At 42.5% G+C, this 14,106-nt stretch overlaps 1 protein-coding gene across 2 annotated transcripts in view; it reads right to left on the reverse strand.

The window, feature by feature from the left end:
* The window catches only part of LOC106590019 (WW domain-containing adapter protein with coiled-coil), a 75,022-nt gene extending 66,426 nt beyond the window's left edge, over window positions 1–8,596 (reverse strand). The window contains exons 1-3 of one of the 2 annotated variants that reach the window (XM_014180501.2): window positions 8,365–8,596; window positions 8,140–8,173; window positions 7,075–7,267 (exon numbers count right to left, since the gene is read on the reverse strand). In XM_014180501.2, the coding sequence (XP_014035976.1) occupies window positions 7,075–7,267; window positions 8,140–8,173; window positions 8,365–8,405 (268 nt within the window). In that variant the 5' untranslated portion in view covers window positions 8,406–8,596. The remainder of the gene's footprint in view (window positions 1–7,074; window positions 7,268–8,139; window positions 8,174–8,364) is intronic. The other variant, XM_045711064.1, reaches the window with a different exon arrangement.
* Between the last annotated feature and the right edge of the window lie 5,510 nt (window positions 8,597–14,106).

The raw sequence follows: 14,106 nt of genomic DNA on the forward strand, positions 1-14,106 counted from the left end.
CACAAGGTGCACCGTGTAATGATCCTGCTGTTTAATCATCTTCTTGATATGCCACACCTGGATTATGTTGGCAAAGGAGAAATGCTCACTGACACGGAACCCAAACCGGCTGCGCGCGTGCATAAATGTATTTTGTCCCCCACACCAAACGTGATCACAACACACAGGTTAAAATATCAAAACAAACTCTGAACCAATTACATTAATTTGGGGACAAGTCCAAAAGCATTAAACATGTATGGTCAACTGAATCGTTTCTAGCCATCTCTCCTCCTTCCAGGCTTTTTCATCTTTGAACTTATATGGTGATTGGCATCTAAACTTTCAAAGTATTACCACGACAACCAGCAAAACAGTTCGTCTTTCAATCACCCACGTGAGTATAACCAATGAGGAGATGGCACGTGGGTACCTGCTTCTATAAGCCAATGAAGAGATGGGAGAGGCAGGACTTGCAGCGCAATCTGCGTCAGAAATAGGAATAACTTCCATTTTAGCCCTTGGCAACGCAGATGCTCATTGGCGCGCGCAAGCAGTGTGGGTGCAATAATTGAATAACATGGATTTCTACATTTATTTTGCAACGCTCACGCACGCGACCTGTCCAGTCTGGTCAGCATGTAACAGGGATGTGCACAATTTGAGAAATACGCTTTTTGTGCATATGAAACTTCTCCGGGATCTTTTATTTCAGCTCATGAAACATGGGACCAACAATTTCAAATGTTGCATTTATAATTTTGTTCAGTCCATGATGAGCCAACCACAGTCATTCATTTAATCATATGTAATTAGGCATGCGTCCTTCTGTGTAGTATTTACAGTGTATGGTACAGGCAATAACTCAGTGTGCACTGACTTAGAGGGGGGCTTAATTCAGGGCCTGTTTAAAGTATCTCAGAAGAGTGATGATAAACAATAAGTTTTGCCTTTTAGATCGTAATGACTAAGATTACACGGACAGGAGAGACCCGATTCTTGGCCAGCACTCCTAAATCGGACACGCTTGATGAATACAGGCCCAGATGTCCCTTGCATATAGCGTATGTGCCACAAATGTTCAGCATGATATTGAAGTAAACAAATCTATACACTGGTCTTTCACTGTTCATACATGTCTGGCTAGGTTAGGTTGGTTATGCCATTCTCATTGTGGGTCAAGACAAACAACGACCGATTTCCAGTCAGGGTAGGGAAAAAGAGGGCAGACATTTTGGATAGTGACCGAAGCCAAGAAATTAGGGCCTAACATTTTATTTTTGGTCCACCAGCCACGGTTGGCAGGTAGATTTAAAAACCTACCAGACACTCATATTTTCCCCCCCAAACTAAGCATATTTTTTCCCTAAAACTGCACCAACAAAAACACACACAAAAACTAGATGAACATGCGTAGTAATTTTTCTAAAACAAATGTATTACTAGTAAGAAGTAATGTGGTATATTGTTTAATTTGTGACCTGAATCTTAACCAAAAGATCACAGAAACAGACATTTCACGGTTACCGTGGAAATGTCATGTTTGTGCCTGAGTCGACTTCTCTTCCCTAACAGTTGAAACTCCAACATTGAAAAACCTAGTTTGTTAATTAACAAAACAATGTAAATAGCCAAGAAACACAAGGTCTGTCTTACTTCTGAGGCGGTGACCCGATCCTGTAGGTTCATGCTCTACAACATTCGCAGAGTACGACCCTGCCTCACACAGGAAGCGGCGCAGGTCCTAATCCAGGCACTTGTCATCTCCCGTCTGGATTACTGCAACTCGCTGTTGGCTGGGCTCCCTGCCTGTGCCATTAAACCCCTACAACTCATCCAGAACGCCGCAGCCCGAGTTCTTCCCAAGTTCTCTCACGTCACCCCGCTCCTCCGCTCTCTCCACTGGCTTCCAGTTGAAGCTCGCATCCGCTACAAGACCATGGTGATTGCCTACAGAGCTGTGAAGGGAACGGCACCTCCATACCTTCAGGCTCTGATCAGGCCCTACACCCAAACAAGGGCACTGCGTTCATCCACCTCTGGCCTGCTGGCCCCCCTACCTCTGAGGAAGCACAGTTCCCGCTCAGCCCAGTCAAAACTGTTTGCTGCTCTGACACCCCAATGGTGGAACAAGCTCCCTCACGACGCCAGGACAGCGGAGTCAATCACCACCTTCCGGAGACACCTGAAACCCCACCTCTTTAAGGAATACCTAGGATAGGATAAAGTAATCCTTCTAACCCCCCCCCCTTAAAAGATTTAGATGCACTATTGTAAAGTGGTTGTTCCACTGGATATCATAAGGTGAATGCACCAATTTGTAAGTCGCTCTGGATAAGAGCGTCTGCTAAATGACTTAAATGTAATGTAATGTACTTCAGTAAACAAGTAAATTAGACCAACTTTTGTACCTGTGCCAGCACTTCTAAAAATGTATCTTTCACTCAGCTCTTTACATGCGCACAGACCCAAGCCAGGCATTGTTGCAGAGCCAGGCGGATAGGCTATAGTAGGATTCGTAGTTCTTTGACTTTGTGCAATTAATTTACCAGCTATGAAACAAGGCCGCAGAAATAGTGTGAAAACAGCTACTGCAGAAATCATTTATATTCACAAATTAGAGTGAAATGCCACCAACGTGGTGGGTGAAATAGACATCTTACCCGACAATGACAAAATCTACCCGTATTTGTACAGGTGTTCATTTTAGGCCCTGCAAGAAATAGTCAAACACACTGCCAGTAAATAGGATTCAATAATGCACAGCTAGACTTAACCAGGTACAGAGCAGACCAGAAGTACAGTATAATGGGAAATGAAGGTTGAGCACTATAATGCTGTTATCTCATGACCAAGTCTCCAAAGTTGGTGTGTGAATACTATTGTTAAAGAATATTACAATGAAACATTAGCAGTTTGGTCAATGGTTAGAGGCTACATCCAAATAGAGGCTAATAGTTGACAAAACTAGTCATAATGTTAATAGTGTGCATTTGTAAATTGTTGGTTATGGACATATTTAGAATTGGGATATAAAACACAATGCTAACAGATATCACATCAAATCTATAACAAGGCACAACTGGTAACCATATTTAAAACACTGTTTTAGGTAAGCATATGAGTGTCTCAGTGTACAATGAGCAGGCTGACTAGTGTAGACAGTGGAATGAAGTGCTAGTTCAAGAAAGAGATGCACTTTACAGAGCTGGCTTCCGCCAGCTAGCTACTTTTCATGAATCTGACATAATTGTCTAGTTTCACCACAGCACTCAGAATATTGTCTAGTCTTACCTATCCTAGAGAGTGCAATCCGACTACTGTTTGACAATGCAGAAGGTAGAGTAACTTAAGTGTTCAATTCAAGATCAAAATACCAGGGATAATGAACCTCATTCAGAGCCCAAACTCAGAAAACAGGATAAGCGAGAGGATAAGGTTGATGATGAGGATGAGGTTTCCGGTAACAACTTGCAGACTTGTTTACGCTGCTGTGCGTTTTGTTGCCGATCTTACTTTGCTGCCTGACGGTTTTTACCTTTTCATTACCGTATATTTTTACTTTTTCCCTCACTCAACTTTTTCACCCCGGAGGTTTTATCTGGACATGGTTCGTCAGGACTTCAAACAGCCGAAGCTAAGTAACATTAACATGACGCCTTCTAATTGCAGTCGTTGTACTTATAATATACAGGAGATATCTCTTGACACAATGATGAAAATAATCATGGCCTCCAAACCCTCAAGCTGCATACTGGACACTATTCCAACTAAACTACTGAAAGAGCTGCTTCCTGTGCTTGGCCCTCCTATGTTGAACATAATAAACGGCTCTCTATCCACCGGATGTGTACCAAGCTCACTAAAAGTGGCAGTAATAAAGCCTCTCTTGAAAAAGCCGAATCTTGACCCAGAAATTATAAAAAACTATCGGCCTATTTCGAATCTCCCATTCCTCTCAAAAAATTTTGAAAAAGCTGTTGCACAGCAACTCACTGCCTTCCTGAAGACAAACAATGTATACGAAACGCTTCAGTCTGGTTTTAGACCCCATCATAGCACTGAGACTGCACTTGTGAAGGTAGTAAATGACCTTTTAATGACGTCAGACCGAGGCTCTGCATCTGTCCTCGTGCTCCTAGATCTTAGTGCCGCTTTTGATTTCATCGATCACCACATTCTTTTGGAGAGATTGGAAACGCAAATTGGTCTACATGGACAAGTTCTGGCCTGGTTTAGATCTTATCTGTCGGAAAGATATCAGTTTGTCTCTGTGAATGGTTTGTCCTCTGACAAATCAATTGTAAATTTCGGTGTTCCTCAAGGTTCCGTTTTAGGACCACTATTGTTTTCACTATATATATATATATATATATTTTACCTCTTTGGGATGTCATTCGAAAACATAATGTTACATTTCACTGCTATGCCGACGACACACAGCTGTACATTTCAATGAAACATGGTGAAGCCCCAAAATTGCCCTCGCTAGAAGCCTGTGTTTCAGACATAAAGAAGTGGATGGCTGCAAACTTTCTACTTTTAAACTCGGACAAAACAGAGATGCTTGTTCTAGGTCCCAAGAAACAAAGAGATCTTCTGTTGAATCTGACAATTAATCTGGATGGTTGTACAGTCGTCTCAAATAAAACTGTGAAGGACCTCGGCGTTACTCTGGACCCTGATCTCTCTTTTGAAGAACATATCAAGACTGTTTCAAGGACAGCTTTTTTCCATCTACGTAACATTGCAAAAATCAGAAACTTTCTGTCCAAAAATGAGGCAGAAAAATTAATCCATGCTTTTGTTACTTCTAGGCTGGACTACTGCAATGCTCTACTTTCCGGCTACCCGGATAAAGCACTAAACAAACTTCAGTTAGTGCTAAATACGGCTGCTAGAATCCTGACTAGAACCAAAAATGTGATCATATTACTCCAGTGCTAGCCTCCCTACACTGGCTTCCTGTTAAGGCAAGGGCTGATTTCAAGGTTTTACTGCTAACCTACAAAGCATTACATGGGCTTGCTCCTACCTATCTTTCCGATTTGGTCCTGCCGTACATACCTACACGTACGCTAAGGTCACAAGACGCAGGCCTCCTAATTGTCCCTAGAATTTCTAAGCAAACGGCTGGAGGTAGGGCTTTCTCCTATAGAGCTCCATTTTTATGGAATGGTCTGCCTACCAATGTGAGAGACGCAGACTCAGTCTCAACCTTTAAGTCTTTACTGAAGACTTATCTCTTCAGTAGGTCCTATGATTAAGTATAGTCTGGCCCAGGAGTGTGAAGGTGAACGGAAAGGCTGGAGCAAAGAACCGCCCTTGCTGTCTCTGCCTTGCCGGTTCCCCTCTTTCCACTGGGATTCTCTGCCTCTAACCCTTTTACAGAGGCTGAGTCACTGGCCTACTGGTGTTCTTCCATGCCGTCCATGGGAGGGGTGCGTCACTTGAGTGGGTTGAGTCACTGACGTGGTCTTCCTGTCTGGGTTGGCGCCCCCCCTTGGGTTGTGCCATGGCGGAGATCGTTGTGGGCTATACTCGGCCTTGTCTTAGGACGGTAAGTTGGTGGTTGGAGACATCCCTCTAGTGGTGTGGGGGCTGTGCTTTGGCAAAGTGGGTGGGGTTATATCCTGCCTGTTTGGCCCTGTCCGGGGGTATCATCGGATGGGGCCACAGTGTCTTCTGATCCCTCCTGTCTCAGCCTCCAGTATTTATGCTGCAGTAGTTTGTGTCGGGGGGCTAGGGTCAGTCTGTTACATCTGGAGTATTTCTCTTGTCTTATACGGTGTCCTGTGTGAATTTAAATATGCTCTCTCTAATTCTCTCTTTCTCTCGGAGGACCTGAGCCCTAGGACCATGCCTCAGGACTACCTGGCATGATGACTCCTTGCTGTCCCCAGTCCACCTGGCCGTGCTGCTGCTCCAGTTTCAACTGTTCTGCCTGCGGCTATGGAACCCTGACCTGTTCACCGGACGTGCTTGTTGCACCCTCGACAACTACTATGATTATTATTATTTGACCATGCTGGTCATTTATGAACATTTTAACATCTTGACCATGTTCTGTTATAATATCCACCCTGCACAGCCAGAAGAGGACTGGCCACCCCTCATAGCCTGGTTCCTCTCTAGGTTTCTTCCTAGGTTTTTGGCCTTTCTAGGGAGTTTTTCCTAGGGAGTTTTTCCTAGCCACCGTGCTTCTTTCACATGCATTGCTTGCTGTTTGGGGTTTTAGGCTGGGTTTCTGTACAGCACTTTGAGATATCAGCTGATGTACGAAGGGCTATATAAATAAATCAGAATATGGTTCTGGGTTTAGATAGACACTTCTGATTTGTTAGATGATCAGTCTTATGATTTACACCTCTACCATGATTTATTACGTGCTGTCCTGGCTGTTATGCTGGACTTGATTTCGTCACTGTCTTATAGGTCTAAGCAGCACTGTGCAGTCTTTCACTTCCAATAAGTGTGTCATTAAACCATCTATGTGCTATTTCTATGCTTCCCGTTCAGAAGTTTCATTTTTGTCTTTTACTTTCGGTTTTGTACACAAGCTTCAATCAGCTGAATATACAAAAAAATGTTGTGTTGGAAAATATATTTCACAGCGGTTTAGATGGTTAAATTATGCTCTACAATGACTGCTTGTTTTGTCAAACTGAAATTGTTTTGTCACATATACTGAAATTAGGCAAACTAATGGAATTTTACCAACCAGGAAATGGTGGAGCCATTTCTGCATAGTGCATCTTTAAAGATAGATTTAAGGTATGTGACCAAACACTACTAGAAAGAGCTGTTGCCTTGCGCTTCAGATCTATAATGGCAACATAATTTGAGAGAAAGTACTGTTTACAGTCAAATTTTAGTCATTGAGCAGACAGACACTCAGAGCGACTTACATGTATGCTTGATCTTAGCAACGCAATATTTCTGACTCGGCCTACACCATACAGCTTAACAAATGAATACAGAATACATGTCAGTAGTAAAATCAGCATAGGGAGAAACTAAGTAAGACATTGGTGGATAGCTACTTGAACAGTTTTTTAAACGTTTTTTTTTTTAGATCTTATATGCATTTCTCACCTCCATCCCTCTCTCTGGCCCGCTGCGCGTGGACTGCCTTTGCCCTGCCATGCCCAGTGCTGTCAATGTGTTTATTGTCAGGACTGTCAGATCGCCGAAGCATTTTACATGGCGGAGTGGCATCTGCGGTGTCTCGCATCTTGTCATGGCGGTGATCACCACCGGGGTGACTCTTCGATGAGTACTTGAGAGTCTGAAAACACAAATCAAACATCCATAGATTCTAGAACGGAAATCGATTCAGAGCCATGATCGATTCGAAAGGCTAGAGCTGAATCTAGACGTCTGACTAAGTGTCTGTGATATTATTACAAGTTGCATAGCACGAAAGCTTGTTATCCCCAAAATTATGCAGCCAAATAATACGAATGGCATGAAAATGTGTTTACAATGTCTTGCAAATTCTAAAAAGTCGTGACTTAATCTTGTAGTTAGCTAGATCAGCTGTGGCTACGTCACAAGCTATTGGCTCCATGGATGGGCATTGACAATTGATTAGCTAAACCCTGCGCATGTAAGACAAACTAAATGTGGGGTGTAACGCCACATTTTGAAATCAATAGATGTGGTAGACAGCTAATTCAAGTGTTTTTCTCTTATCATATAACGTTAGCTAACATTAATTAGTTAGCGTTAATGCCGACCATATATAGCTAACTACTAACGTTAATACTTAAAATTGCAAAGAAAACATGATTTATTATACTATTTGGGTGTTACCAACATGAAGGTTATTTAGTTAACTACATTTATTTTTCTGAACTTTGCTCCTTAATCTTATATCGCGCAAACTGTGACATTACGAATAGGCCGGAATTATAGTTAACTATGGGCTCCAAAAAAACTCGCTAGTAAATGTGTTCGCAAAGCAAAATTCGACGTTAAAATTATTTATACAATCTACCAGTCATACTTGTAATGTTAACCAACATACAGCATTGTTTTTTTGTTCAAACCCAAAGGAAATGTGCTACTTTGCGATTTTCCGCACCGAGGCCTGTAGTACTCAAGAAGCCTGCACTAGAGTATCCATTTTAATCTTATTTGTTGCTAGCTAACAAGTACCTGGTAGGGCTGTGAATCCCTTCGGTCGTTGCACCTAAAAAAATAAGAAGAAACAGGTTGTAAAGATGATCTCAAACATCAATGAAAAAACAAAAAAACTGTTCAATAATCTGCAACAGCTGAATAGCTTCCATAAGTTTCTACTTATTTTTATTGCAATAAAAATGGCGGATTGTCAAAACTGTGAAGAAAAAACTGAATAGAAGTAACGTTAGAGCTGTTTACCCATCGCTGAGTCTCGGTTGTTTCCTTGCATACATTACCATCAATGCCGTGTTAGTGTGTGTGGATTGGATGTGAAAGATGGACTAAGTTATGTTTTCTTTTTGTTTCAGCAACCGGTTATATTATTTTAATAGTTCTGAGTATTTCAGTTCTAATCGGAAGAACGCTCTCGGTCCATCTCCCACTCGCGCGCACACCAACCAGCTATGCCCCTATCTACCGAAAGGTGAAGCTCAGCCTGCAGGTCCCCCCTCCCACTACTACATCCGGGACACTGCGGCGCTAAACTCGGCTGCCATCATCCGGTTGTCGATTTTTTTTGAGACGCTGCAAAATTGCTCAGAAAAACAACACGGATTACTTTAGAACAGCACACTTCAGTGGCATTTTCATTCACCAAAATAGGTTTATTACTTACCAGCATGTCTGTCACATTTTTCACAAATACACTCTCAGAGTAGTTGGTAGGTAATCTAGTAGTTCGAGTATGAACTCAAAACAATCTCCCTGGTTCTATTGTGGATCTCTTGTGCTACCTGCTGGGTATTTGTGGATGTGCATTAACACATATTTTGACCTATTATATTGTATGTCGTGTACTGTACTTCTATGTCAAATCTAATTTCCATTTCAATAAGAACCCCAGGTCTGATACAGATTTAGCTCATATGTGACTCCATACGCCCCACGTCCTCACTTGACTAGCTGACACAGGAGGGAGGAGGCATCACGAGAGAGATGCAGTGTCACACTCTTCAAGCAACCTGTCTGATGCTGCCTGCAAAGTAAACTTGAGAAATAAACATATCCTAGTCTGAACAGATTGGTGGAGATATGGTCATTTACATATTGTGAGCATGGTCAGAATGAAAAATAAAGCTGACTGGCCATGGACAAAAGAAGCTATGTCCATCAGCACTTTGGTGTAAAATGGATTTCCACTATTGGTCAGGAAGTCCCAGTATGGAGCTCTCTTTGTGAATTTTGGAAACAAGCTGATTGTAGACTCTTGCAATGCTTTATTGCCTTTTAAGACAATCGTTATACATTTCACAGGTGTTAAAACAAATTCAACATGATGTTGCATTATTAGCTACACTTTAATAATTGAAAAGTCTAAAAGGAGAGGCAACTATAATTGCTTTGTACATCCTACAAATAAATAGGCTACTTACTTTGGTGACATGTGTGTGTAAATTATGACAAATTGAGTGATAAAAGCTAAATTAATGACGATTTAAAAGTGTTTATTGAGAAGCTAAAGAATGTTTGTGTCATGAATAAATAAACATTGTATTGTGTAGTTGTGAATGGTAGGAACCAATGTTGTCAGCCACTCAATCAAACTGTATTTATATAGCACATTTCTTACAACAAATGCATTTCAAGATGCTTTACAAATAAAATCATTAAAGGTGAGGTCTTTCCCAGGGGGTAGATCAGAACCTATCAAGTCACCTTTCGAACACCTGTTCAGATGAAGGTGAAGGTTCACCTTCCAACAGGACAATGACCCTAAGCACACAGCTAAGACAACGCAGGAATGGCTTCAAGACAAGTCAAACTTAATGATGTTGTTGGAGTCGTGCCTGGCCGTGCAGTCATGAGTGAACAGGGAGTACAGGAGGGGACTGAGCACGCACCCCTGAGGGGCCCCTGTGTTGAGGATCAGCATAGCGGATGTGTTGTTACATACTCTTACCACCTGGGGTTGGCCCGTCAGGAAGTCTAGGATCCAGTTGCAGAAGGAGGTGTTTAGTCCCAGGGTCCTTAGCTTAGTGATGAGGTTTGAGGGCACTATGTTGTTGAACACTGAGCTGTAGTCAATGAATAGCATTCTCACATAGGTGTTCCTTTTGTCCAGATGGGAAAGGGCAGTGTGGAGTGCAATAGAGATTGCATCATCTGTGGATCTGTTAGGGCGGCATGCAGATTGGAGTGGGTCTAGGGTTTCTGGGATAATGGTTTTGATGTGAGCCATGACCAGCCTTTCAAAGCACTTCATGGCTACAGACGTGAGTGCTATGGGTCGGTAATAATTTATGCAGATTACCTGAGAGGTTCTTGGGCACAGGGACTATGGTGGTCTGCTTGAAACATGTTGGTATTACAGACTCGGACAGGGAGAGGTTGAAAATGTCTGTAAAGGCACTTGCCAGTTGGTCAGCGCATGCTCGCAGTACTTGTCCTGGTAATCTGTCTGGCCCTGCGGCCCTGTGAATGTTGACCTTTTAAAGGTCTAACTCACATCGGCTGCGGAGAGCGTGGTATTTGCCTCGAAGCGAGCATAGAAGTAGTTAACTCGTCTGGTAGGCTCGCGTCACTGGGCAGCCCTCGGCTGTGCTTCCCTTTGTCATCTGTAATGGTTTTCAAGCCCTGCCACATCTGACGAGCATCAGAGCCGGTGTAGTAGCATTCGATCTTAGTCCTGCATTGAAACTTTGCTTGTTTGATGGTTCGTCGGAGGGCATAGCGGGATTTCTTATAAGCTCCCCACTCCGCTTTCAAGGAGTCCCACTTCTTGAAAGCGGCAGCTCTAGCCTTTAGCTCAGTGCGGATGTTGCCTGTAGTCCATGGCTTCTGGTTGGGGTATGTACGTATGGTCACTGTGGGGATGACGTCATCGATGCACTTATTGATGAAGCCATTGACTGATGTGGTGTCTTCTTCAATGCCATCGGAGGAATCCCAGAACATTTTCTAGTCTGTGCTAGCAAAACAGTCCTGCTTCATCTGACCACTTTTTTATTGATCGAGTCACTGGTGCTTCCTGCATTCATTTTAGCTTGTAAGCAGGAATCAGGAGGCTAGAATTATGGTCAGATTTGCCAAATGGAGGGCAAGGGAGAGCTGTGTATGCATCTCTGTCTGTGGAGTAATGGTGGTCCAGAGTTTTTTCCCCCTCTGGTTGCACATTTACCATGCTGATAGAAATTTGGTAAGACGGATTTAAGTTTCTCAGCATTAAAGTCCCAGGCCACAAGGAGCGCTGCTTCTGGGTGAGCATTTTCCTGTTTGCTTATGGCGGAATACAGCTCATTGAGTGTGGTCTTAGTGCCAGCATCAGTCTGTGGTGGTATGTAGACAGCTATGAAAAATACAGATGAAAAATCTCTAGGTAGATAGTGTGGTCTACAGCTTATCATGAGATACTCTACCTCAGGCGAGCAAAACCTCGACACTTCCTTAGATATCGTGCACCAGCTGTTATTTACAAAAATACATTGTCCCCTGCCCCTTGTCTTACCAGACGCCGCTGTTCTATCCTGTCGATACAGAGTATAACCAGCCAGCTGTGTGTTGATAATGTCGTCGTTCAGTCACAACTCCGTGAAACAAAAAAATTACAGTTTTGAATGTCCTATTAGTTGTATATTCTTCCGTGTAGGTCATCGATTTTATTTTCCAAAGATTTCACATTTGCTAGTAGAATGGAAGGCAGTGAGGGTTTATTCGATCGCCTATGAATTCTCAGAAGGCATCCCGCGCTCAGGCCCCTTTTTCTCCGCCTTCTCTTCATGCAAATGACAGGGATCTGGGCCTGTTCCCGGGAAAGCAGTATGTCATTCATGTCGATCTCATCGGACTCGTTATTAAAGGAAAAAAAATGTTTTGTCAGTTCATGCTGAGTAATTGCAGTTCTGATGTCCAGAAGTTATTTTCGGTCATAAGAGACGGTAACAGATCAAAATCAGTAAAAAAACAAGTCACAAACCCAAAGAAACAAACCAAAAAACACAATTGGTTAGGAACATGTAAAACGTCAGCCTTCTTCTCCGGATGCCCCCTTTCCAACAAGTCAGTTAGTCAAATTTCTGCCCTGTTAGAGCCACCCCAGTCAACTGTAAATGCTGTTATTGTGAAGTGGAAACGTTTAGGAGCAACAAAGGCTCAGCCGTGATGTGGTAGGCTACACAAGCTCGTAGCACGTAAAAATCATCTGTCCTCAGTTGCAACACTTACTACCGAGTTCCAAACTGCCTCTGGAAGGAACGTCAGCAGAATAATTTTTCATTGGGAGCTTCATGAAATGGATTTCCATGGGCGAGCAGCCGCACACAAGCCTAAGATCACCATGTGCAATGGAAAGCGTCAGCTGGAGGGGTGTAAAGTTTGTCGCCACTGGACGCATTCTCTGGAATGATGAATCACGCTTCACCATTTGGCAGTCCGACAGACGAATCTGGGTTTGGCGGATGCTAGGAGAACGCTACCTGCTCCAATGCATAGTGCAAACTGTAAAGTTTAGTGGAGGAGGAATAATGGTCTGGGGCTGTTTTTCATGGTTCTGGCTAAGCCCCTACGTTCCAGTGAAGGGAAATCTTAATGCTACAGCATACAATTACATTCTAGTTGATTCTTTGCTTTCAACTTCGTGGCAACAGTTTGGGCAAAGCCCTTTCATGTTTCAGCATGATAATGCCCCAGTGCACAATGCGAGATCCATACAGAAATGGTTTGTTGAGATCGGTGTGGAAGAACTTGACTGGCCTGCACAGAGTCCTGACCTCAAACCCATCGAACACCTTTGAGATGAATTGGAACGCCGGCTGTGAGCCAGGCCTAATCGCCCAACATCAGTGCCCAACCTCACTAATACTCTTGAGGCTGAATGGAAGCAAGTCTCCGCAGCAATGTTCCAACATCTTGTGGAAAGCCTTCCCAGAAGAGTGGAGGCTGTTATAGCAGCAAACGGGGGACCAACTCTATATTAATACCCATGATTTTGGAATGAGATGTTTGATAAGCAGGTGTCCACATACGTTCGGTCATGTAGTGTAAGAAAGATCAGGAAATATTTTTTCTTTGATTTATTAACCCCTTATTTTTTAGTAATTAACCCCTTATTTTTGGCACTAAACAGTCTCCATATGCAGTATACTTCCATTAATTTTTTCAAATGGTACCGGTGTATTTGTTTGTCATTTTCTCATTTAAATAACAAAAAAAAGGAAAAAAAAAATCTATATTTGTTTTTTACCTAGACATGAACCTACATATCCCAGCTTGGATAGAAAGTTTATTAATTCCAAATAATACAGTCAGTCCACCATCAAAACTCTAGTTTACTATGGATTGTTTCATCACTATCTATAGCTACACTGAATAAAAATAAATATGCAACATGTCAAGTGTTGGTGCCATGTTTCATGAGCTGAAATGAAAGATTCCAGAAATGTTGCACAATGCACAAAACTCTGATTTATCTCAGATTTTGTGCACAAATTTGTTCACATCCCTCTTAGTGAGCATTTCTCTTCTGCCAATATAATCCATTCACCTGACAGGTGTGGCATATCAAGAAGCTGATTAAACATCATGATCATTACACAATGCCACAGATGTCTCAAGTTCTGAGGGTGTATGTAATTGGCACACTGACTGCAGGAATGTCCACCAGATCTGTTACCAGAGAATTTAATGTTAATTTCTCTACCATAAGCTGCCTCCAACTTCGTTTTAGAGAATTTGGCAGTACGTCCAACCGGTATCACAACTGCAGACCACGTATATTGCCTTGTGAGTGGAGGCTGTTATAGTAGAAAACAGGGGTCACAACTTGTAGACTTGTTTACGTGCTTCTGTGCGGTTTGTTGCTAACCTTACTTTGTTACCTGCCAACTTTACGTTTTTTAGTTTTAATGACCATTTATATTTTTAGTTTTTCCCTCATTCAACATTTTTCATTCAACTTTTTCCACCCCGGACACTTTATCTGCACGTGGTTCGTCAGTACCTCCT

This window comes from Salmo salar, chromosome ssa29, assembly GCF_905237065.1.
Source record: "Salmo salar chromosome ssa29, Ssal_v3.1, whole genome shotgun sequence".
NCBI classification, from domain to species: domain Eukaryota; kingdom Metazoa; phylum Chordata; class Actinopteri; order Salmoniformes; family Salmonidae; genus Salmo; species Salmo salar.